Below are 23,290 nucleotides of genomic sequence, written 5' to 3'. Positions count from 1 at the left end.
TCTTCTGGGTTCAAGCAATTCTTCTGCCTCAGTCTCCCAAGCAGCTGGGACTACTATTAGGTGGCCACCACCCCCAGATAATTTTTGTATTTTTAGTAGAGATGGGGTTTCATTATGTTGGCCAGGCTGGTGTTGAACTCCTGACCTCGTGATCCACCCGCATTGGCCTCCCAAAGTGCTGGGATTACAGGAGTCAACCACTGTGCTAGGCCCTAATTTTTTATTTTTATTTTTTTATTATTTTTTTATTTTTTAGATGGAGTCTCGCTCTGTCGCCCAGGCTGGAGTGCAGTGGCCGGATCTCGGCTCACTGCAAGCTCCGCCTCCCGGGTTCACGCCATTCTCCTGCCTCAGCCTCCTGAGTAGCTGGGACTACAGGCGCCCACCACCAAGCCCGGCTAGTTTTTTGTATTTTTTAGTAGAGATGGGGTTTCACCATGTTAGCCAGGATGGTCTCGATCTCCTGACCTCGTGATCCGCCTGTCTCGGCCTCCCAAAGTGCTGGAATTACAGGCTTGAGCCACCGCACCCGGCCTAATTTTGTATTTTTAATAGAGATGGGGTTTCTCCATGTTGGTCAGGCTGGTCTCAAACTCCTGACCTCAGGTGATCTGCCGGCCTCGGCCTCCCAAAGTGCTGGGATTATAGACGTGAGCCACCTCACCTGGCCACCAAGGCCTAAATATTTTTATGTACACTCCTTAATCCAAGCCTTAGTTACTGCCACAATCTCCATAAGGCTCTCCATTGGTCTTTTAAAATTTTTATTAAAAAAAAAATATTTTGGGCTGGGCACAGTGTCTCTTGCCTGTAATTCCACTACTTGAGGAGGCTGAGGCGGGTGGATCACTTGAGCCCAGGAGTTCAAGTCCAGCCTGGCCAAGATGGTGAAACCTGTCTCTACTAAAAATACAAAAATTCGCCAGGCCTGGTGGCACAGGCCTGTAATCCCTGCCACTCAGGAGGCTGAGGCATGAGAATCACCTGAACCCGGGAGGCAGAGGTTGCAGTGAGCTGAGATCGTGCCACTGTACTCCAGCCTGGGTGACAAAGGGAGACTGTTTCAAAACAAAACAAAACACACTTTTTTGTAGATAGGGTCTTGCTCTGTCGCCCAGGCTGGTCTCCAACTCCTGGCCTCAAGTGATCCTCCTGCATGGAGTTCCCAAAGAACTGGGATTACAGACATGAGCCACCACAGCCTGCAGGGCACTGGTCTTGACCTTCCCTGCCTCATGTATTCTCTGCAGCCACAGCAAAACATTCAAAATGCAAGTCTGCTATTCTTCTACTCCTAGTTAAAACTTTTCAGGGGCCTCCCACTGTTTGAGGATTAGGTTCAATTTCCAATCCTGTATCCAACTCTCATCTTTCACAAGATTTGGAGATTATTACAAAAAATAAATCTTAAGAAACTAGGAATAGGCCAGGCGCAGTGGCTCTCGCTTATAATCCTAGCACTTTGGGAGGCCGAGGAAAGCGGATTGCCTGAGCTCAGGAGTTCGAGACCAGCCTGGGTGACAGAGCAAGACCCTATCTCCAAAAAAGTGTGTTTTGTTTTGTTTTGAAACAGAGTAAAACTGGGCAACATGGTAAACCCCATCTCTACTAAAATACGAAAGCAAATTAGCCTGGCCTTGAGGCGTGCACCTGCAGTCCCAGCTACTCAGGAGTCTGAGGCAGGAGAATTGCTTTAACCAGGGAACCCAGAAGGTGGAAGTTGCAGTGAGCCTGCACTCCAGCCTGGGCAACAGAAGGTAGGAATAGAAGGAAATCTCCTTGATTTGTTAAAGTGAAACATCAAAATTGTCCCTTTGGTCTATTTGATAGGGAGGCAGTGGTTCACATCTGTAATCCTAACACTTTGGGTGGTCGAGTTGGAAGGACTGCTTGAGCCCAGGAGTTTGAGACTAGCCTGGGCAACACAGAGAGACCCCTCTCTCTCTCTCTCTTTTTTTTTTTTTTTTTTTTGAGATGGAGTCTCTCTCTGTCGGCCAGGCTGGAGTGCAGTGGCACCATCTCAGCTCACTGCAACCTCTGCCTCCGGGTTCAAGCAATTCTCCTGTCTCAGCCTCCCAGGTAGCTGGGAGTATAGGCGCCTGCCACCAGGCCGGGCTAATTTTTGTATTTTTAGTAGAGACGGGGTTTCACCATGTTGGCCAGGCTGATCTCGAACTCGTGACCTCAGGTGATCTACCCGCCTTGGCCTCTCAAAGTGTTGGGATTACAGGCGTGAGCCACCCCGCCCCGCCGAAACCCCCCATCTCTATAAAGCAAATAAAAAAATAGCAGGGCATGGTTGTGTGGTGTGTACCTGTAATCCCAGATACTAAGGAGACTCAGATGGGAGGATCCCTTAAGCCCAGGAGTTCCAAGCTGCAGTGAGCTATGATCACTGCATTCCAGCCTGGGCGACAGAAAGAATTGCTGTCCATAAATAATAATAATAACACGGCCGGTTGCGGGGGCTCAATAGTAATAGGGCCGGTCGCGGTGGCTCATGCCTGTAATCCCAGCACCTTTGGGAGGCTGAGGCCGGTGGATCACTTGAGGCCAGGAGTTTGAGCCCAGCCTGGCCAACATGGTGAAACCCCATCTCTACTAAAAATACGAAAAATTTGCCGGGCGTGGTGGTGGGCGCCTCTAATTCCAGCTACTCAGGAGGCGGAGGCAGAAGAATCACTTGAACCCGGGAGGCGGAGGTTGCAGTGAGCCGAGATCACGCCACTGTACTGCAGCCTGGGCGACAAAGCGAGATTCGGTCTAAAAAAAAAAATCTTTTTGTGCACTCTTCATGTAAAGAGAATTATCAGCATATATTGCCTCTATTTTGGTGTTTGGTTAAAATGGGGCACACCAGTACTAACTTCGGCTTTCTAACAATTCCTAATTCGCACACCATGTGGCAGTGTTAGATGGCTTTTGGGCGCTCGCCAACGACAAGACATCTACCACTTCTTTTGGCCCCTTCGCTCCCATATCCATTACTTCAATCCAGATGCTGTATTTGACCCTCCGCGACCTCTTTGTCATGGCGTCCGCGGGGCGTCTACCAGCGGAGACTTGGGCTGGCAGCCGGGCGTCGACCTTCCCAAAATGGCGACGACAGGCACAACTGCGCTCAGGGGGCGGGGTTCCGCCGCCGGGGGCGGGGAGGGAGGCCGAGGGGTCGGGCTAGCGGGCGGGACGCTTCCCAAGTCGGCTGTCTCAGCGCGCCTGCGCCGAGCGGCCCTGCGCGCAGTGAGGCAGTGGCGGGGGAAGGCACCGGTGGGGCCGACGGGCGGGTTGAAGGAGGGAAGCGGGCGAGCGAAGTCCCAGTGCGCGCCGCGGCAGCCCGGGCACCCTCCCCTTCCGGGCGTGAGTCGCTGTGAAAAGAGCTGAAGCGAGCGGACTCGCACCGGCAGCGAGGCGCCGCTCCCGCCGCCTCAGCCCGGCCTCCCTCGGCTCCGGCGCTCCGGTCGCGGGGCCCGGGTTCCTCGGCACACCCCGCTCCAGCCGCCCCCAGAGCCTGTCCCCAGCCCTTCGGAAGCCCCGGCGCCAGCCCGGGCCCTCGGCGGGGAGGATGACGGAGCTGCAGTCGGCACTGCTACTGCGAAGACAGCTGGCAGGTGAGCAGGCGGGCGGCGGGCCGCCGGGCTCGGCCGCGATCGCAGACAGCCGCTGCTCGGTCCCTCTTCTCCTCCTCCCGAGCCAGCGGCCGCACGGCCGAAGGGGTCCGGGCCTGCGAGGGTGGGTACCTCGAGGCTCCGGTCCCGGCCGGGCCCAGCCGTTCTCGCCTGGCTCTCGGACGGCATTGGGGGCGGGGACGCGACCCAGCTCCGGGCCGGGGACCGGGCCTGGCGCCCGGGGGATCGGAGAGGAGGCGGCCCCCCTCCCCCACCGTTCTGTAGGACGTTGCGGGGGAGGGGCTGTGTGCGGATCCCCAGGCCGGGGCCGCCAGCCTGGAGGGGCGGGTCCCGGGCTCAGGTGCTGCCGGGGTCGCCGGACCTTCGGGGCCGGCTGGAGCGTCCGGGCCCAGCGTGGCTGCGAGTCCCAGGCTCGGTGTCTGAGCCGCAGGGGGCGAGGGCGGGCGGAAGGGACCTGCCCTGGCGGGATAGGTGAGGCGCACAAAACTTCTCCCCGGGCGGCGCTGGGTCCGCGGAGTTGGGGCCGACAACAAAAGCGCCGGCCTCGGCGGCCTCCACGCGGGCGCGCGGGTGCCGGAGACCCTGGCGGGGTGCGGAACGCCGCCTCGCCTGCCTCCGCCTGGCACGGGCTCCGGCTGCGCCGCCCGGCTGGGGGAGGGTAGGAGCGGGCCGCGGGGAGAGCCGCTCGCTGGCCGGCTCCGGGCTTTGTGCTCGCCGCGACTCCTGCTCCTGCGCAGGCCCGCAAACCCCGGAGCTGCGCCCGCAGACTCTGGCCCGGGGCGGCGGCCGGGTCGGCCTCTCCGAGGAGCCTGCGGCCCCCCTCCCCCATTGTCCCGGCCTCCGGCCGTTTGCGGCTTCCAGGTTGACTTTTTAGGGGGTTGGCTCCTACTCTGCTAGGACTGTGTGCGCAGAGCATGCGCACTGGAGACGTCCGTGTGCGGAGTGGAAGGGGGGAGGCGGGTTGGTGGCTTCACAATGCAGCCCCACGTGCTGCCAGATTTAAAGAGAAATGAACCAGCAGTTACCCCTGCTGTACAACGCCCGGCGTGTGTCATTCTCAGTTCAAGCGATCTTCCCCCTACCCACTCTACAACCAGTAGCCTCCGGCCCTCAGCAGAAGCCAAAGACTGGAGTGATGAAATCTGTCTTTGAAATACATTTACTAAGAGTTTGAGGTGTTCGTTAAATCACCTTTATAGCTTCTTAAGGAAAAGATTGTCAGGGGTTCTTACAGATAGTATAATTGGGTTTATTATTAGACCATGAGCAAGCAGGTTTGGACAAGTATTAAAGTTCTAGATGCTCGGGGGAGTTCGCTTCCAGTGAATGGAGAAGTTCTAATGATACTACAGGATACTCATCAAAATTATGTACTGGAAAAGCACTGAGGCCGGGCGCGGTGGCTCACGCTTGTAATCTCAGCACTTCGGGAAGCTGAGGCGGGCAGATCACCTGAAGACAGGAGTTCAAGGCCAGCCTGGCCAATGTGGTGAAACACCCGTCACTACTAAAAATACAAAAAATTATTCGGGCGTGGTGGAGGGCGCCTGTAATCCCAGCTGCTCGGGAGGCTGAGGCAGGAGAATTGCTTGAACCCGGGAGGCATCGCTGCAGTGAGTTGAGATCGCCCCATTGCATTCCAGCCTGGGCAACAGAGCGAGACTCTTCAAAAAAAAAAAAAGAAGGGCCGGGCGCGGTGGCTCATGCCTGTAATCACAGCACTTTGGGAGGCCGAGGCGGGCGGATCACGAGGTCAGGAGATTGCGATCATCCTGGCTAACATAGTGAAACCCCGTCTCTACTAAAAATACAAAAAATTAGCCGGGTGTGGTGGCAGGTGCCTGTAGTCCCAGCTACTGGGGAGGCTGAGGCAGGAGAATGGCGTGAACCCCGGAGGTGGAGTTTGCAGTGAGCCGAGATCGCGCCACTGCACTCCAGCCTGGGCGACAGAGCGAGACTCTGTCTCAAAAAAAAAAAAAGAACTTTATTGCATCTTTTTTTAAATTTTGAGGCAGAGTCTCACTCTATCACCTAGGCTGGAGTGCAGTTGCGTCATCTCGGCTCACTGCAACCTCCGCCTCCTGGGTTCAAGTGATTCTCCTGCCTCAGCCTCCCGAGTAGCTGGGATTACAGGCGCGCACCACCACGCCCGGCTAATTTTTTGTATTTTTGGTAGAGGCGGGTTTTTACCATGCTGGCCAGGCTGATCTCCAACTCTTGACCTGGGGATCGCCCGCCTGGGCCTCCCAAAGTATTGGGATTACAGGCGTGAGCACCGCGCCCGTCTGCATCTTGACATTTATAAACACCTTTTCTGTATACTTTTTTGTTTGGAGGAGGGAATTAAGATTTCCCCAATTCTTTAATCAGAATAAGTTTTATGTGGTGAATTGTTAAACAACTTGAGGTACTAGGTATTAAAACATTGAATTGTTACATAATGGAAAAGATAAACATTTAAAAGGTGTAAAAGAAGTTATGCATTACTAAGAAAGTAAAATAAGACATAACAGTGTCAGCAGCAGCGATGTGTCAAAACGATTTCCTATCCGTTTTTGAACCAGCTCTAGATTTTGTTGGTCACTTGGTTCCGTTCTGCCCTCTTTTTTTTTTTTGGACAATGTATATGCAAATATTAATAAAACGTCCCAAAGCTCTTTACTAATGATTGACTTTCTGATGGGGCATACTAAAATACACTTTAAGATAGAGGAGAGAGCAATTTAATTTGTATTTTTTCAGGCCTCATTGTAAAGTTACTTAGCTGCAGATTTAAGTTTTCCTGCCTTCTTGATGAGAAACAATGGGATTGTTTTTAATATGTTTTGAAAAATTTGAAGCATGTGAATTAACATGCTCGAAATGTACAAAGTAGTAGGGCAAGGCAAATGAATTTTAATTGAAATGTAAACATATAAAATTTATTGGAAAGATTTGATAACTACACAGAGTGTGAAATAAAAGCCTGTTTTATTTTATTTTTGAGACAGAGTTTTTACTTTGTTGCCCAAACTGTAGTGCAGTGGCGAGATCTTGGCTCAGGACAACTTCTACCTCCAAGTTCAAGTGATCCTCCTGCCTCAGCCTCTGAGTTGCTGGGATTACAGGCACCTGCCACTGTGCCTGGCCAAGTTTTGTATTTTTAGTAGAGACGGGGTTTCACCATGTTGGCCAGGCTGGTCTCGAATGACTTCAGGTGATTCACCCACCTCGGCCTCCCAAAGTGCTGGGATTACAAGTGTGAGCCACCACCACCTTTCACGGAGGTTGGAGTGCAGTGACATAATCTCGGTTCACTGCAACCTCCACCTCCCAGGTTCAAGCGATTCTCCTGCCCCATCCCCTGCTCCTCCCCACCCCCACCCGCCCCCAGTAACTGAGATTACAGGTGTGTACTACGACGCCAGGCTAATTTTTGTATGAGTGGCTACATTTATTGAACCTCTAGTCTGTCAATCCTTAAGGATTTAAATTAATTACTTGGGAGAATATATGGGGTATGTTTTGTTGATAACTTAATGAAGAACCTGGTTACTTTGAGAATTGAACACAATGGTTCCTTGGGTTGTGGAGTTCCTCAGTCTTGGCGCCACTGACATTTTGGGTTGAGTCTCGTTGTGGGGCCTGTTCTGTGCGTTACAGAATGTTGAGCAGCATACGTGGCCTTCACCCACTAGATGCCAGTAGCATCCTCCCTTAGTTGTGACAACCATAAATGTCTCTATTGCCAAATGTCTCCTGAGGGACAAAATCATCCCAGGTTGAAGATTACTGAGTTAAAATGTTTCAGAAAAGACCATTATGGCTAATTGTTAAGCAAATAAAGACACCTAACATATTCATGAAATCAGATAGGTTGTGTATTTCTCTATGGATATTATTAGACTATGACTTACTCCTTTGCAAATTCAGCCGTGGCAATTCAAGTTTTGCAGTGCCTTATGTTAAACACTAAGAAATCCCTCAGCACTAGAGATACTTTTAAAACATTTTATCTTTTGAAAAGGTATTATAAGCATTGGTTAAAAATGCAAAGAGTACAAAAAAGCATAGTCTTTTCACCCTGACCACAGGTTCTTTTCATGGAAGCAACACATCACTGACAAATGTCTTTTTTTTTTTTTTTTTTTTTTTTTTTTGAGACAGTCTTGCTCTGTCGCCTAGGCTAGAGTGCAGTGGCACGATCTCGGCTAATTGCAACCTCCGCTTCCTGGGTTCAAGCGATTCTTGTGCCTCAGCCTCCCAAGTAGCTGGGATTACAGGTGTGTGCCACGATGCCCAGCTAATTTTTTGTATTTTTAGTAGAGATGGGGTTTTTGCCATGCTGGCCAGGCTGGTCTTGAACTCCTGACCTCAGGTGATCTGCCCACCTTGGCCTTACAAAGTGGTAGGATTACAGGTGTGAGACACTGCGCCCGGCCCCTCTATTGCATATGTGTATTTTTTTTGAGACAGAGCTTCACTCTTGTTGCCCAGGCTGGCGTGCAATGGCATGAGCTAGGCTTACCACAACCGCTGCCTCGCCAGGTTCAAGCGATTCTCCTTCCTCAGCCTCCCGATTAGCTGGGATTACAGGCTTGTGCCACCACGCCTGGTCAGTTTTGTATTTTTAGTAGAGACAGGGTTTTTCCATGTTGGTGAGGCTGGTCTCGAACTCCTAATCTCAGGTGATCCACCCGTCTCAACCTCCCAAAGTGCTGGGATTACAGGCGTGAGCCACTGTGCCAGGCCAGTTTTATTATATAGTTTGTTAATACACATTGTATTTTGTGATACTTTCACATATAGTTGTCAAATTAGGTGCATTGATCATTATTTAATAGAGTAGATCCAGGGTGTAAAATCTGATAATCCAGTGACTATCATTGTTGCCTTTTTTTTTTTTTTTTGAGAGGGAGTCTCCCTGTGTCTCCCAGACTGGAGTGCAGTGATGCAATCTCGGCTCACTGCAAGCTCCGCCTCCCGGGTTCACGCCATTCTCCTGCCTCAGCCTCCCCAGTAGCTGGGACTACAGGCGCCCACCACCGTGCCCGGCTAATTTTTTGCATTTTTAGTAGAGACGGGGTTTCACTGTGTTAGCCAGGATGGTCTCTATCTCCTGACCTTGTGATCCGCCTGCCTCAGCCTCCCACAGTGCTGGAATTACAGGCCTGAGCCACCACGCCCTGTCCCCTATTGTTGCCTTTTGACTTCCTTTTCTCAGGTGAAGAATGTCTCATTGCTCTGTCAAGATGAGTTTCAATCCTTGCCTCTTTCGGCTTTGGGTACTTCAGTACAATTTTTTTGTTGGTGGGAGGGTATGCCAAATTATGGTAAACTGTAGTGTGGGCATTCCTTTGCTTTAAGCAAGTAAAGTATTAATTAAGCACTCTTTTAATGAGATCAGTTTGATTTAGGATAAATAATTTGGCATTTCTTAATTATTGAAATTTTTTTTAGATTTAAATTTTTGTTAGAATTTAGATGACTTCTAAGGGTACGTCTAATGTTACCTTTCATTGGTTTGTAGGAAATAACTTTTCAGAGAAGGAAGTGTGGGCTTATGGAAACACTCTGGCAAGGTAAACACAGTGTAGGTTTATATGGTTAACAGCATTTCAGGTACAGAAAAGTACAAATCACAAAAAGCAAACATTCTCCGAATTCTGGTAATGAACATGATTATTATAAACAGATACATGATAAAGAATAAAATGTGGGCCGGGCGCGGTGGCTCAAGCCTGTAATCCCAGCACTTTGGGAGGCCGAGACGGGCGGATCACGAGGTCAGGAGATCGAGACCATCCTGGCTAACACAGTGAAACCCCGTCTCTACTAAAAAATACAAAAAACTAGCCGGGCGAGGTGGCGGGCGCCTGTAGTCCCAGCTACTCGGGAGGCTGAGGCAGGAGAATGGCGTGAACCCAGGAGGCGGAGCTTGCAGTGAGCTGAGATCCGGCCACTGCACTCCAGCCTGGGCAAGAGAGCCAGACTCCGCCTCAAAAAAAAAAAAAACAAAAAAGAATAAAATGTAGTTCCAGGAAATAAGATATTTAAATGTTACAATAGAACATTCTAAACTTTTTCCCCTTAGTGCAAGATAGTATTGGGCTAATTTGAGTTAATCAGAAGTTTTTTTTTGAGATGGAGTCTCGTTCTGTCGCCCAGGCTGGAGTGTAGTGGCGAGATCTTGGCTCACTGCAGCCTCTGCCTCCTGGGTTCAAGTGATTCTACTGCCTCAGCCTTCTGAGTAGCTGGGACTACAGGCGCACGCCACCACCCCTGGATTATTTTTGTATTTTTAGTAGAGACGGAGTTTCACCATGTTGGCCAGGATGGTCTCAATCTCCTCTGCCCTCCTCAGCCTCCCAAAGTGTTGGGATTACAGGCGTGAGCCACCGCGCCCGGTCTAATCAGAAGTTTTTATCAGTGCTGTTCCATTGATAGATTGTGGCCCTCAGAGAAACTTCTGGAATAAATAATGTATTGCTGTTGCTGTAGAGATGTATACCTCTTTTTATGAAGTTATGTTCTAGACTTGCAACAAGTTAATTTTTTTTTTTTTTGAGACGGAGTCTCGCTCTGTCACCCAGGCTGGAGTGCAGTGGCCGGATTTCAGGTCACTGCAAGCTCCGCCTCCCGGGTTCACGCCATTCTCCCGCCTCAGCCTCCCGAGTAGCTGGGACTACAGGCGCCCGCCACCTCGCCCGGCTAGTTTTTTGTATTTTTTAGTAGAGACGGGGTTTCACCGGGTTAGCCAGGATGGTCTCGATCTCCTGACCTCGTGATCCGCCCGTCTCGGCCTCCCAAAGTGCTGGGATTACAGGCTTGAGCCACCGCGCCCGGCCAACAAGCTAATTTTTGTAAGGGGAAATATTTTATTTTACACCTTTTATTTAACCTTTATACCCATGTCCAGTGACTTAGAAAAACTGCTACTGCTGTATCTTTGCTTTTTTTCCTTTAGCTTTTCTTATCTACTCTTCTATTGGCTAGGGATATGTTAAAAATATAAAGAATTTAAATTTTTACCTGGCAGCTGTTTGTTGTTTGCTTTAATCTTGTAAAGCAAGATTGCTTTTAAGTAAGTTTATCAAATTGGAATTTTTAAGAAACGTTCTTTATGTCAGGAGACACTGTTTTCATTTGCTTTTGAATGTACATGCATTTTAATTACATTATCATATTTTTTTTTTTTTGAGACAGGAGTCTCGCTCTGTCGCCCAGGCTGGAGTGCAGTGGCCCGATCTCAGCTCACTGCAAGCTCCGCCTCCCGGGTTCACGCCATTCTCCTGCCTCAGCCTCCCGAGTAGCTGGGACTACAGGCGCCCACCACCGCGCCCGGCTAATTTTTTGTATTTTTTAGTAGAGACGGGGATTCACTGTGTTAACCAGGATGGTCTTGATCTCCTGACCTCGTGATCCGCCCGTCTCGGCCTCCCAAAGTGCTGAGATTACAGGCTTGAGCCACCGCGCCCGGCCACATTATCATATTCTTATGTAAGGTATATATTTTCTAGGGTTTCTATGTTAAGACAGAGTAATGCTAGGCAAAGAGTTCTTTTTCCTCTTTTCTTTTTTTTTTTGATATGGAATTTTGCTCTTGTTGCCCAGGCTAAAGTACAGTGGCGCAATCATGGCTCACCGCAACCTCTTGCCTCCCGGGTTCAAGCGATTCTCCCACTGCAGCCTCCCGAGTAGCTGGGGTTATAGGCATGGGCCACGACACCTGGCTAATTTTGTATTTTTAGTAGAGACAGGGTTTCTCCATGTTGGTCAGGCTGGCTTGAACTCCTGACCTCAGGTGATCCACCCGCCTCAGCCTCCCAAAGTGCTGGGATCACAGGCGTAGGCCACTGCATCCAGCCTATTTTTTTTGTTTTTTTTTGAGATGGAGTTCTGCTCTTGTTGCCCAGGCTGGAGTACAGTGGCGGGACCTTGGCTCACTGCAGCCTCTGTCTCCTGGGTTCAAGTGATTCTCCTGCCTCAGCCTCCCAAGTAGCTGGGATTACAGGCACCTGCCACCACGCCCATCTAATTTTTGTATTTTTAGTAGAAAGGCATTTCACCATGTTGGCCAAGCTGGTCTCGAACCCCTGACCTCAGGTGATCCACCTGCCTCAGCCTCCTAAAGTGCTTGGATTACAGGCGTGAGCCATGGTGCCCAGCTTATAGACTATTCTTTTTTTTTTTTTTTTGAGATGGGGTTTCACTCGGTCATCAAGCTGGAGTGCAGTGGTGGATCTGGCTCACTGCAACCTCTGCCTTTCAGGTTCAAGCGATTCTCCTGCCTCAGCCTCCCGAGTAGTTGGGACTACAGGCGCGCACCACCACACCGAGCTATTTTTTTTTTTTCTTTTTTTTTTTGTATTTTTAGTAGAGTTGGGGTTTCACCATGTTGGCCAGGATGGTCTTGATCTCTTGACCTCCTGATCCACCTGCCTCGGCCTCCCAAAGTGCTGGGATTACAGGCGTGAGCCACCCCGCCCGGCCTAGACTATTCTTTAGAACAGCCTCAGGTTCTCAGCGAGATTGAGTTAGAGGGTACAGAGATTTCCCAAATACCTCCTGCCCCCACTCAAGCATAGCTTCCCTCGTCGTCAACATCACACAGCAGAATGTTACAAATGATGAACCTACTTTGGGTAGTTCTATCTTTAATTTTTTGAGGAATTTCCAAACTTTTTCATAGGCCTTGCACCATTTTACAATCCCATCAGTAGGTAAAAGTAAGGTTCCAATTTTTCCACATCTTTGCCAACACTTACTTATTTTTTTTGATAAAAGTCATCCAAATAGGTGTAAGATGAAATCTCATTGTGTGGTTTTTGTTTTGTTTTTTGGTTTTCCTGAAACAGGGTCTTACTCTGTTGCCCAGGCTGGAGTGCAGTGCTGTGATCTCAGCTCACTGCAGCCTCGAACTCCTGGGCTCCAGCAGTCCTCCCACTTCAGACTCCTGAGTAGCTGGGACTATAGGCACATGCCACCACACCAGGCTAATTTTTGTATTTTGTTTTGTAGAGATGGAATTTCAACCATGTTAACCAGGCTGGTTTCGAACTCCAGAGTTGAAGCCATCTGCCTGCCTCTGCCTCCCAGACTGCTGGGATTACAGGTGTGAGCCACCACACCTGGCCCTCATTGTGGTTTTGATTTGCATTCCTCCGATGGTTACAAAGTGGTGCGTCTTTTTACATGCTTTTGGCCATTTGTTTGTCATTTTTGGAGAAACGTCTATTTAAAGTCTTGCCATTTAAACAGGTTATTTGGCTTTTTCTTTGCAGAGCGGTAGGGGTTCTTTTTGGGTATTATTTTAGCTATTAACCCCAATAGATACATGATCTGCAAATATTTACTCCCATTTGGTAGGTTGCCTTTTCACTCTGTCGATCGTATCCTGTGATGCACGACTGTTTTAAGTTTGGTGTAGTCTAGTTTGTCTATTTGCTCTTGTTGCCTGTGCTTTTGGTGTTATATCCAAGAAATCACTGCTAAGTGCAGTGTTATGAAGCTCTTCTCTTACGTTTTCTTCTGGGAGTTACAGTTTTAGCTTTTATATTTAGGTCTTTTTTTTTTTTTTTTTTTTTTGAGGCAGAGTCTCGCTCTGTTGCCCAGGCTGGAGTGCAGTGGCGCGATCTTGGCTCACTGCAGCCTCCACCTCCCAGGTTCAAGCAGTTCTGCCTCAGCCTCCTGAGTAGTTGGGACTACAGGCGCGTGCCACCACGCCCGGATAATTTTTGTATTTTTAGTAGATACGGAGTTTCACCATGTTGGCCAGGATGGCCTCGAACTCCTGACCTTGTGATCGGCCCACCTCGGCCTCCCAAAGTGCTGGGATTACAGGTGTGAGCCACCGCGCCTGGCCAAGTTAATTTTTATGTAAAGTGCAAGATAAACGTCCAACTTCACTATTTTGCTTGTGGATATCCACAACTTTTCCCACCACCATTTGTTAAGAGACTAGATTGTCCTTCTCTATTGGGTGGTCTTGGCACCTTTGTATAAAATTCTGGAAATGACAAAATTATAGTGATGGATAATAGTGTTCAGGGATTTAGGGACATGAGAGAGATGTGGTATACAGCAACATGAGGGATCTTTGTAGTGATGAAGAGTTTTGTATCTTGATAGTGATTACACACATCTGCAAATGTGATAAAACTGCATAGAGCTACACACACACACACACACACACACACACACACACACACACACACAGTGATGACATCTGAATACAATAGTCCTCCCTTATCTGCATGGGATACTTTCCAAGACCTCCAGTGGATGCCTGAAACTACAGATAGTCCTGAACCTTGTGCTTTTTCCTATGACAGGTATTCTATGATCGCATACCTGTAATGGGGTTTAATTTACGTTAGTCATGGCAAGATTAACAACAATGATAATAAAACAGAGCAATGATAACAATATGCCAGCATCACTACTCTTGCACTTTGGGGCCATTATTAAGTAAAACAAGGGTTACTTGAACCCAAGCACTGCTAAGTCATAGGCAGGAGGGACAGTGTGAGATTTCATCATGCTACTCAGAACAACACAAGATTTAAAACTTAGGAATTGTTTATTTCTGTTATTTTCCATTTAATATTTTCAGACTGGTGGGGGGACTATAAAGTATATGGATTGTACCACCGTCAATTTCTTGGGTTTGATATTGTGCTAGACTTATACAGGATGTTAACATTTGGGAGAAACAGGGTAAAGGTTACAGGAAACCTTTCTGTACATTTCCCCCTTGTCCTATGGGACTGTATTTCAGAATAAAAAGTTTTTTTAAAAAGTCACCTGTAACCGTGCATTATTATCCATCCGTTTTCAAATAAAGAACTTAATATTTGTAGTTACAAACACAACTACATGGTTGCTCTATTAACATGTTCAAGGAACAGGAAGTTGAAGTAGAGAAACCTGTAGTTTAAGATAGAAATTCTATCTTAATTTTTTAAATTATTTATTACTTAATTTATTTTTGCGATCAAAGTCTTGCTGTGTTGCTCAGGCTGCTCTTGAACTCCTGGGCTCAAGCGATCCTCTTGGCTTGGCCTCCCAAAGTGCTGGGATTACAGGCGTGAGCTGCCATGCACAGCCACCATCTTAATTTTAAATAGCAGTCTTCATTTAAACTTGTGTGGTTGCTTGCAAAATGGAATAAAGCATCAGCATAAAAGTTTATTTATTGAGCCCTTATATGCCATTGTATTGAGATGCTATGGGAACACAAAGGTAATTGATATGATATCCCAACCTTGAGGTGCTACATTGAGTAGCACTATGTAAGAAAAGATTTTTATTTTTATTTATTTATTTATTTAACTGTTTTTTGAGACAGAGTTTTGCTCTTGTTGCCCAGGCTGAAGTGCAGTGGCGCCATCTCGGCTTACTGCAACCTTCACCTCCTGGGTTCAAGTGATTCTCCCGCCTCAGCCTCCTGAGTAGCTGGGATTACAGGCGTGTGCCACCATGCACAGCTAATTTTTTGTATTTTTTAGTAGAGAAGGGGTTTAACCATGTTGTTCAGGCTGGTCTTGAACTCCTGACCTCAGGCCATCTGCCCACCTCGGCCTTCCAAACTGCTGAGATTACAGGCGTGAGCCACTGCGCCTGGCCGCAAAGTTTTAATGCAGTACATATATGTATATGTACAAGGAACAGAAAGTGGCATTGAAGGAGAAGTGTTTAATTATGGGGGGAGTACAGAGAGATGAGGTAAGGCTTCATAGGAAAAAGACTATGTTTATATACAGCAGAATCAACATTTCAGTTCTCTTAATAGCGTTAGGTTATATCCTTTTTTTTTTTCTTGAGACAGAGTTTCGCTCTTTTTGTCCATGCTGGAGTGCAGTGGCATGACCTCGGCTCACTGCAACCTCCACCTCCTGGGTTCAAGCGATTCTCCTGCCTCAACCTCCCGAGTAGCTGGGGTTACAGATGTGAGCCACCACGCCTGGCTAATTTTGTATTTTTAGTAGAGACGGGGTTTTTCCATGTTGGTCAGGCTGGTCTTGAACTCCCGACCTCAGGTGATCCACCCGCCTCAGCCTCCCAAAGTGCTGGGATTACAGGCATGAGCCACCATGCCCGGCCTTTTTTATTTTATTTTTTTAAGTGAAACAAGTTTATTAAGAAAGTAAAAGGAGGCCGGGCGCGGTGGCTCAAGCCTGTAATCCCAGCACTTTGGGAGGCCGAGGCGGGCGGATCACAAGGTCAGGAGATCGAGACCACAGTGAAACCCCGTCTCTACTAAAAATACAAAAAATTAGCCGGGCGCGGTGGCGGGCGCCTGTAGTCCCAGCTACTCAGGAGGCTGAGGCAGGAGAATGGCGGGAACCCGGGAGGCGGAGCTTGCAGTGAGCCGAGATCGCGCCACTGCACTTCAGCCTGGGCAACAGCGTGAGACTCCGTCTCAAAAAAAAAAAAAAAAAAAGTAAAAGGAATAAAGAATGGCTACTCTGCTGGGTGCGGTGGCTCTCGCCTGACCAGCCTGACCAACTTGGAGAAACCCCCTCTCTACTAAAAATACAAAATTAGCTGGGCATGGTGGTGCATGCCTGTAATCCCAGCTACTCAGGAGGCTGAGGCAGGAGAATCACTTGCACCTGCGAGGCGGAGGTTGCAGTGAGCCAACACCATGCCACTGCACTCCAGCCTGGGGATCAAGAAATTCCGTCTCAGAAAAAAAAAAAACAAAAAAGAATGACTACTCCATAGGCAGAGCAGCCAGCAGTAAATTAATTTTTTTTTTTTTTTTAACTCTTGTTGCCCAGGCTGGAGTGCAGTGGCGCGATCTCGGCCCACTGCAACCTCCCCCTCCTGGGTTCAAGCGATTCTCCCGCCTCAGCCTCAGAAGTAACTGGGACTACAGGCATGCGCCACCACAACTGGCTAATTTTTCTATTTTTAGTAGAGATGGAGTTTCACCATGCTGGCCACGGCTAGTCTCAAACTCATGACCTCAGGTGATAACACCCACCCCTGGCCTCCCAAAGTGCTAAGATTATAGGCTTGAGCCACTTGCTCCCAGCCAGTAAATGAATTTCTAAGAAAATAGTCTGGCAGGCCTGGCGTAGTGATTCATGCCTGTAATCCCAGCACTTTGGGAGGCTGAGGCAGGTGGATCACCTGAGGTCAGGAGTTTGAGACAAGCCATGGCCAGCATGGTGAAGCCCTGTTTCTACTAAAAATACAAAAATTAGCCGGTCGTGGTTGCACATACCTGTAGTCCCAGCTGCTTGTGAGGCAAATCACAGCAAATCTTTGTTTTGTTTTGAGACAGGGTCTTACTCTGTTGTCCAGACTAGAATGCAGTGGCACCATCAAGGCCCACTGCGGCCTCCACTTCCTTGGCTCAAGCAATCCCCCTACCTCCCTCCCTATAGCTGGGACTATACGCATGCACCGCCACACCTGGCTAATTTTTCCTTTTGATAAAGTCTTGCTTTGTCACCCAGGCTGGAGTGCAAGGATGTGATGATGGCCCACTGCAGCCTCAATCTCCCAGAACCAAGTGATCCTCCCACCTTATCTGCCTGAGTAGCTGGGACCACAGGCACGCACCACCATGCTCAGCAAATTTAAAAAAATTTTTTTTTTGGTAGAGATGGGGTTTTGCTATGTTGCCCAGGCTGGTCTTGAAGTCCTGGGTTCAAGCAGTCCTCCCACCTTGGCCTCTCAAAGTCCTGGGATTAGACACATGAACCATTGTGTCAAATCTTTGCCCCAGCCAAATATTTGAAGTAAATAAAGAAATTGGTAATTTCTCCAGTCTCACCTTCTTAAATGCTGATGGAGCTGGCTAGCAGAAAGTTTTATTTTCTGATAAAACTCAAGCCCTTTCCTTCCCAGAGTGGTTTTTTTTTTTTTTTTTTAATATTTTGGGAGTTCTTCATTTCCTTTGAGAATCTGGTAAGAGTTAAAAGGCCTCCTGAGAAAAGCGCACATACATAACTTGGTATGTAATTTCAGAGGGTTCTTTGATCTGTGGAGTGAAGCTCATTTATGCAGATCTAATGCCGTCTCTTTTTTTTTTTTTTTTTTTTTTTTGAGACGGAGTCTTGCTCTGTCGCCCAGGCTGGGGTGCAGTGGCCGGATCTCAGCTCACTGCAAGCTCCGCTTCCCGGGTTTACGCCATTCTCCTGCCTCAGCCTCCTGAGTAGCTGGGACTACAGGCGCCCGCCACCTCGCCCGGCTAGTTTTTTGTATTTTTTAGTAGAGATGGGGTTTCACCGTGTTAGCCAGGATGGTCTCGATCTCCTGACCTCGTGATCCACCCGTCTCGGCCTCCCAAAGTGCTGGGATTACAGGCTTGAGCCACCACGCCCGGCCGTGCCGTCTCTTAAATCAGCAAGTTTGATGCCTGTTTTGTGTGCTGTCGGGATGCTGTTTGGGCATTTCAGGAACTTGTATTCTGTAGAAAAATAAAAGTTCCATAATACAGCTGCTTTAGGGTTGTCATTATAGAAGAAGTCAAGAAAAGCTGGCTTCTACCAGTCTGGTTCATGGAGGGCTTTGAGGAGGAGTTCATGACACTTCTGCTTGACCTTTAAAAGATCTGTCAAATTTGACACGCAGAAAGAGGAAAATATTTAAGGCTGATGGAAAAGAACAAGCAAGACAAAGTTTATGCTGAAAGAAGTTGTATAGTTGGAGTATATGATAAACTGAACTAGTGGGAAAACTATCTGGAAAGGTTGAAGTTTGTGGAAGACCTTAAAAATGCTGGGGTAGGCCAGGTGTGGTGACTCACACCTGTAATCCCAGCACTTTGGGAGGCCAGGCGGGAGAATCTCTTGAACCCAGGAGGCAGAGGCTGCAGTGAGCTGAGATTGCGCCACTACACTCCAGTCTGGGTGACTGAGTGAGACTCTGTCTCACTCACACACACACACACAAAAGGCCGGGCGCAGTGGCTCACACCTGTAATCCTAGCACTTCGGGAGGCCGAGGTGGGCGGATCACGAGGTCAGGAGTTCCGAGACCAGCCTGGCCAGCATGGTGAAACCCCGTCTCTACTAAAAATACAAAAAATTAGCTGGATACGGTGGCGCGCACCTGTAGTCCCAGCTACTTGGAGGCTGAGGCAGGAGAACTTCTTGAACCCAGCAGGTGAAGGTTGCAGTGAGCCAAGATTGCGCCGCTGCACTCCAGCCTGGGCGACAGAGTGAGACTGTGTCTCAAAAAAAAAAAAACAAACAATCGAGCTGGGCACGGTGGCTCACGCCTGTAATCCCAGCACTTTGGGAGGCCGAAGTGGACGGATAACGAGGTCAGGAAATCGAGACCATCCTGGCCAACATGGTGAAACCATGTCTGTACTAAAAATACAAACATTAGCTGGGCAGGTGTGGTGGCACATGCCTGTAATCCCAGCTACTCAGGAGGCTGAGGCAGGAGAATCGCTTGAACCTGGGAGTCGGAGGTTGTAGTGAGCCAAGATCACCACTGCACTCCAGCCTGGTGACAGAACGAGACTCCGTCTAAAAAAAATAAAATTTAATATATATATTAAATTATATATATTAAATTTTTATATATAAATTTTTATATATTAATTTATATATATTAATTATATGGGGTATAAAATTTAATATATATGTTGAGATGGAGTTTTGTTGATTGACACTAGTTTATATCAGTTGATAATACAATATAGATACTTCACCACAATATTATAGGCATTCTTCCCCCTTCTTACATTTTTTTTTTCTTTTCCATTTACTTAATTTCAGCAAGTGACACTTGTTGAAACACCTTCAGTGTCTCATCAAGGTCCTTATTTTTCTGTCAAAGTTTTGTTTTTTTGAGATGGAGTCTCACTCTGTCACCCAGGCTGGAGTGCAGTGGCACGATCTTGGCTCACCGCAACCTCCGCCTCCCAGGTTCGAGCAATTCTGCCTCAACCTCCTGGGTAGCTGGGACTACAGGCGCGCGCCACCACGCCTAGCTATTTTTTGTATTTTAGTAGAGATGGGGTTTCACCGTGTTTCCCAGGCTGGTCTTGAACTCCTGAGCTCAGGCAGTCTGCCCGCCTCGGCCTCCCAAAGTGCTGGGATTACAGGCGTGAGTCCCTGCACCCAGCCTCATACTATTTTTGAATAAGCGGGATTCAAACATTTTCTCAGTAGGAATAGCAAAAACATCATTATCAGGAAAATGATACAGCTGTATTATCTATAATACAGCCACCACACCCGCCCCCAAAGTATTTTCTTTAATGAACAACTCTATCATGACTGTAGCTTTTCTAACTGTATAATTTTAAAAATTACTACAAAAATTAACATTGTTTTCTTTTTGGCTTTTCCTCCCATGTCTCTGAAGTTCCTGTCTGGTCCTCTGCTGTAGTGGCCTTAAATTTCCTACTCAGCTGACTGTTCGTATTTTCCAAAAGAGAAAACTTAAGTTTCACTTATTTGCAGGAGCAGAACCAAGACAGCTAGACTTCATTAATCTCCGAATTTGTCCTTTAACAAAGTTTAGGCTGGGTGCAGTGGCTCACGCCTGTAATCCCGGCACTTGGGGATTCCGGGCAGGAGGATCGCTTGAGCCCAGGAGTTGGAGGCTGCCATGAGCCGTGAGCGCATCACTGCCCTCTAGCCTGGTTGACAGAGCAAGACCCTGTCTTAGAAAAACAATATTTAAGTTAGATCTACACAGAGAATGAATATAAAAATTAATGTTGATACGGTGATCCCTTTTCTACTTAGGTCCTGGGGAGCCTGTGGGGTCATATGATCCTTTGATTTTATCACTGTTTTTGAGGGTGAGTCAAATATATTTAAAAGACGGAGTTTTCGCCATGTTGGCCAGGCTGGTCTTTAACTCCTCACCTCACCCGCCTCGCCCTTTCAAAGTGCTGGGATTACAGGCGTGAGCTACCGCACCCAGCCAAGACCACTGCATTTTATACCACTGCACAGTCTGTTAAATTCTGAAGTCTTTGTAACTTTTAGAAGGGGAACTAATAACTATTGGTAATGGCCGCATCTGGTATTTTGAGTCTGTTTGTCATCTTTTGTGCTTTAGGATTCTAAAACTAAATTACTTATTTAAGGTTTATATATAGAGAGGAGTGTTATTCTGAGGTCTTCCTTTATATTCTTTCACCCTAGGTAAACAGAGGATTGTATTTCCCTATTTTTTTTGTATTTAGCAGTGCGTAAGGTTTATATTATCCTCATTAGTACTTTAGGCTGTGATAATTTCTTTTTTCTGTTCATTTTTTCTTTTTTTCACTTGTCACTGACAAAGCTCGGAATAATTTCTTATTTTCAGACTGCTGTGAACATTTATGGTGTGATCGTTCCCCCAGGAAAAGACTGTATTTTCGCTGTCTTCTCTGGTTATTTCTGCATCTCTGCCCTAGGATGGCATCTTTGCTCTTCTTCTGCCCTTAGCATTTGCCTAATGGAAACAACAAAATTGTTGTTATCCAGTTTGGTTTATATTTAACTCTTGCAGGTGCAGCAGTGGCACAGATGAGGGTATTGTGTTGCCTGCTACCCTCTTCGGCATCTACGTCATATGCTATGGCTGTTGGGGAAGCAATACGACTGTGATAGGCTTTTTGTTTTTAAATAAACCTTTTTAAAAGAGTTTCAGATATACAGAAGAATTGTGAGAATAGTACAGAGAGTTCTTATATACCCTGCATTCAGTTTCTCTTATTTTTAACTCTTTCCCCCACCCCCATGAGATAATCTCCGTCTGTTGGCCAGGCTCACTGCAACCTCTGCCTCCTGGGCAGAGGCGGTTCTCCTGTCTCAGCCTCCTGAGTAGCTGGGATTACAGGTGCACGCCACCACACCTGGCTACTTTTTGTGTTTTTAGTAGAGATGGGGTTTTGCCATGTTGGCTATGCTGGTCTCGAACTGCTGACCTCAGGTGATCCGGCCTCCTAAAGTGCTGGGATTACAGACGTGAGCCACCACGCTCAGCCTCATACTATTTTTAAATGAGCTGGATTCAAACATTTTCTCTGTAGGAATGGCAAAGACATCATTATCAGGAAAATGATGTAGCTGTATTATCTAAGAGTGATTTAAATAGATAACTTACAATCTAAATAATTATGTCTAAGTTGCTGGGTGCACATTTTTACAATTAGTTTGATTTGGAGAATGACACTGTTCAGAGCCAGACATTCTCTGAATTCTTTATTATTTATTTTGAAATGTTCAAGGTGATACTTGTTTTAACTGCCCTGACACTGTTCTTTTTTTGTTTGTTTTGAGACAGGGTCTTGCTCTGTTGCCCAGGCTGGAGTGCAGTGGCACACTTGTCAGCTTTACTGCAGCCTCCACCTCCCAGGTTCAAGCAATTCTCCTACCTTAGTCCCCCGAGTAGCTGGGATTACAGGCGCACCACCATGACTGGCTAATTTTTGTATTTTTGTTAGAGACAAGGTTTCACCATGTTGGCCATGCTCGTCCCGAACTCCTGACCTCAGGTGATCCACCCTTGTCGGCCTCCCAAAGTGCTGGGATTACAGGCGTGAGTCACCGCGCCTGGCCGACAATGTTCTAAGTTAATTACATTAGCCATAATATGTAAGATAGAAATTTGCTCATTTGTGTATAAGAAAGAAGATTCTGAAAAAGTTTTAAGGGCTGGGTGCAGTGATTTAATTTCTGTAATCCCAGCATTTTGGGAGGCCGAGGCAGGAGGATTATTGCTTGATTCCAGGAGTTCTGAGACCAGCCTGAGCAAGATGGTGAGGGCCCCCTCTCCCACTTTGGAGGTATGCTATAAGTAACAGGCCTTTGAAACTCATTTTGGGTATTGTGAAGATGTTATATTATAGTGTCCTTTTATTTATTTATTTAATTTGAGGTTAAACTTTTTTTTTTTTTTTTTGAGATGGAGCCTCGCTCTGTTGCCCAGGCTGGAGTGCAGTGGCGCGATCTCGGCTCACTGCAAGCTCCAACTCCCGGGTTCACGCCATTCTCCTGCCTCAGCCTCCCGAGTAGCTGGGACTACAGGTGTCCACCACCACGCCTGGCTAATTTTTTGTATTTTTAGTAGAGACGGGGTTTCACTGTGTTAGCCAGGATGACCTCAATCTCCTGACCTTGCAATCTGCCCGCCTTGGCCTCCCAAAGTGCTGGGATAACAGGTGTGAGCCACTGCGCCTGGCTAGTTAAATGTTTTACTTTTAGACAACTACATGACATGTTTTTCTTAAAAACAATGCCTCCATTCCAAAGAAATTGCAGTCAAAATAAATGAAGAGTTCAAGATGACATCAGTTCCATTTGTCTTAAGTTCTGGTGTTGTGTGAATGACAAGCAGCAGCCAGTTATGATGGCAGGTGATCCGAAGTAATTGCCAAATTTGTTAACGTTTTTCCATTTCTAAACCATCCTTAAAGAAAAACATATATGGGGTCACACCATTCTCATTGACTTCTATTGAAAATGTAAGCTGGAGCTGGGCGCGGTGGCTCACGCCTGTAATCCCAGCACTTTGGGAGGCCAAGGCGGGCGGATCACCAGGTCAGGAGTTCGAGACCAGCCTGGCCAACATAGTGAAACCCCGTCTCTACTAAAAATACAAAAATTAGCCGGGTGTGGTGGTGCACACCTGTAGTCCCAGCCACTCGGGAGGCTGAGGCAGAAGAATCACTTGAACCCAGGAGGCGGACGTTGTGGTGAGCCAAGATCACGCCA

General features: G+C 47.6%; 1 protein-coding gene across 1 annotated transcript in view; it reads left to right on the top strand.

Moving 5' to 3' along the window:
* Nucleotides 1-3,203: 3,203 nt before the first annotated feature.
* The window catches only part of LOC105472134 (ubiquitin conjugating enzyme E2 G1), a 103,295-nt gene continuing 83,208 nt past the window's right edge, over nt 3,204-23,290 (top strand). The window contains exon 1 of the mRNA XM_011725127.2: nt 3,204-3,608. Coding sequence (XP_011723429.1) covers nt 3,563-3,608 — 46 coding nt within the window. The 5' untranslated portion in view covers nt 3,204-3,562. The remainder of the gene's footprint in view (nt 3,609-23,290) is intronic.

Source organism: Macaca nemestrina, chromosome 17 (genome assembly GCF_043159975.1).
Source record: "Macaca nemestrina isolate mMacNem1 chromosome 17, mMacNem.hap1, whole genome shotgun sequence".
NCBI classification, from domain to species: domain Eukaryota; kingdom Metazoa; phylum Chordata; class Mammalia; order Primates; family Cercopithecidae; genus Macaca; species Macaca nemestrina.
The sequence above is the reverse complement of the archived record's forward strand: the minus strand, read 5'-3'. Positions and strand labels throughout refer to the sequence as shown.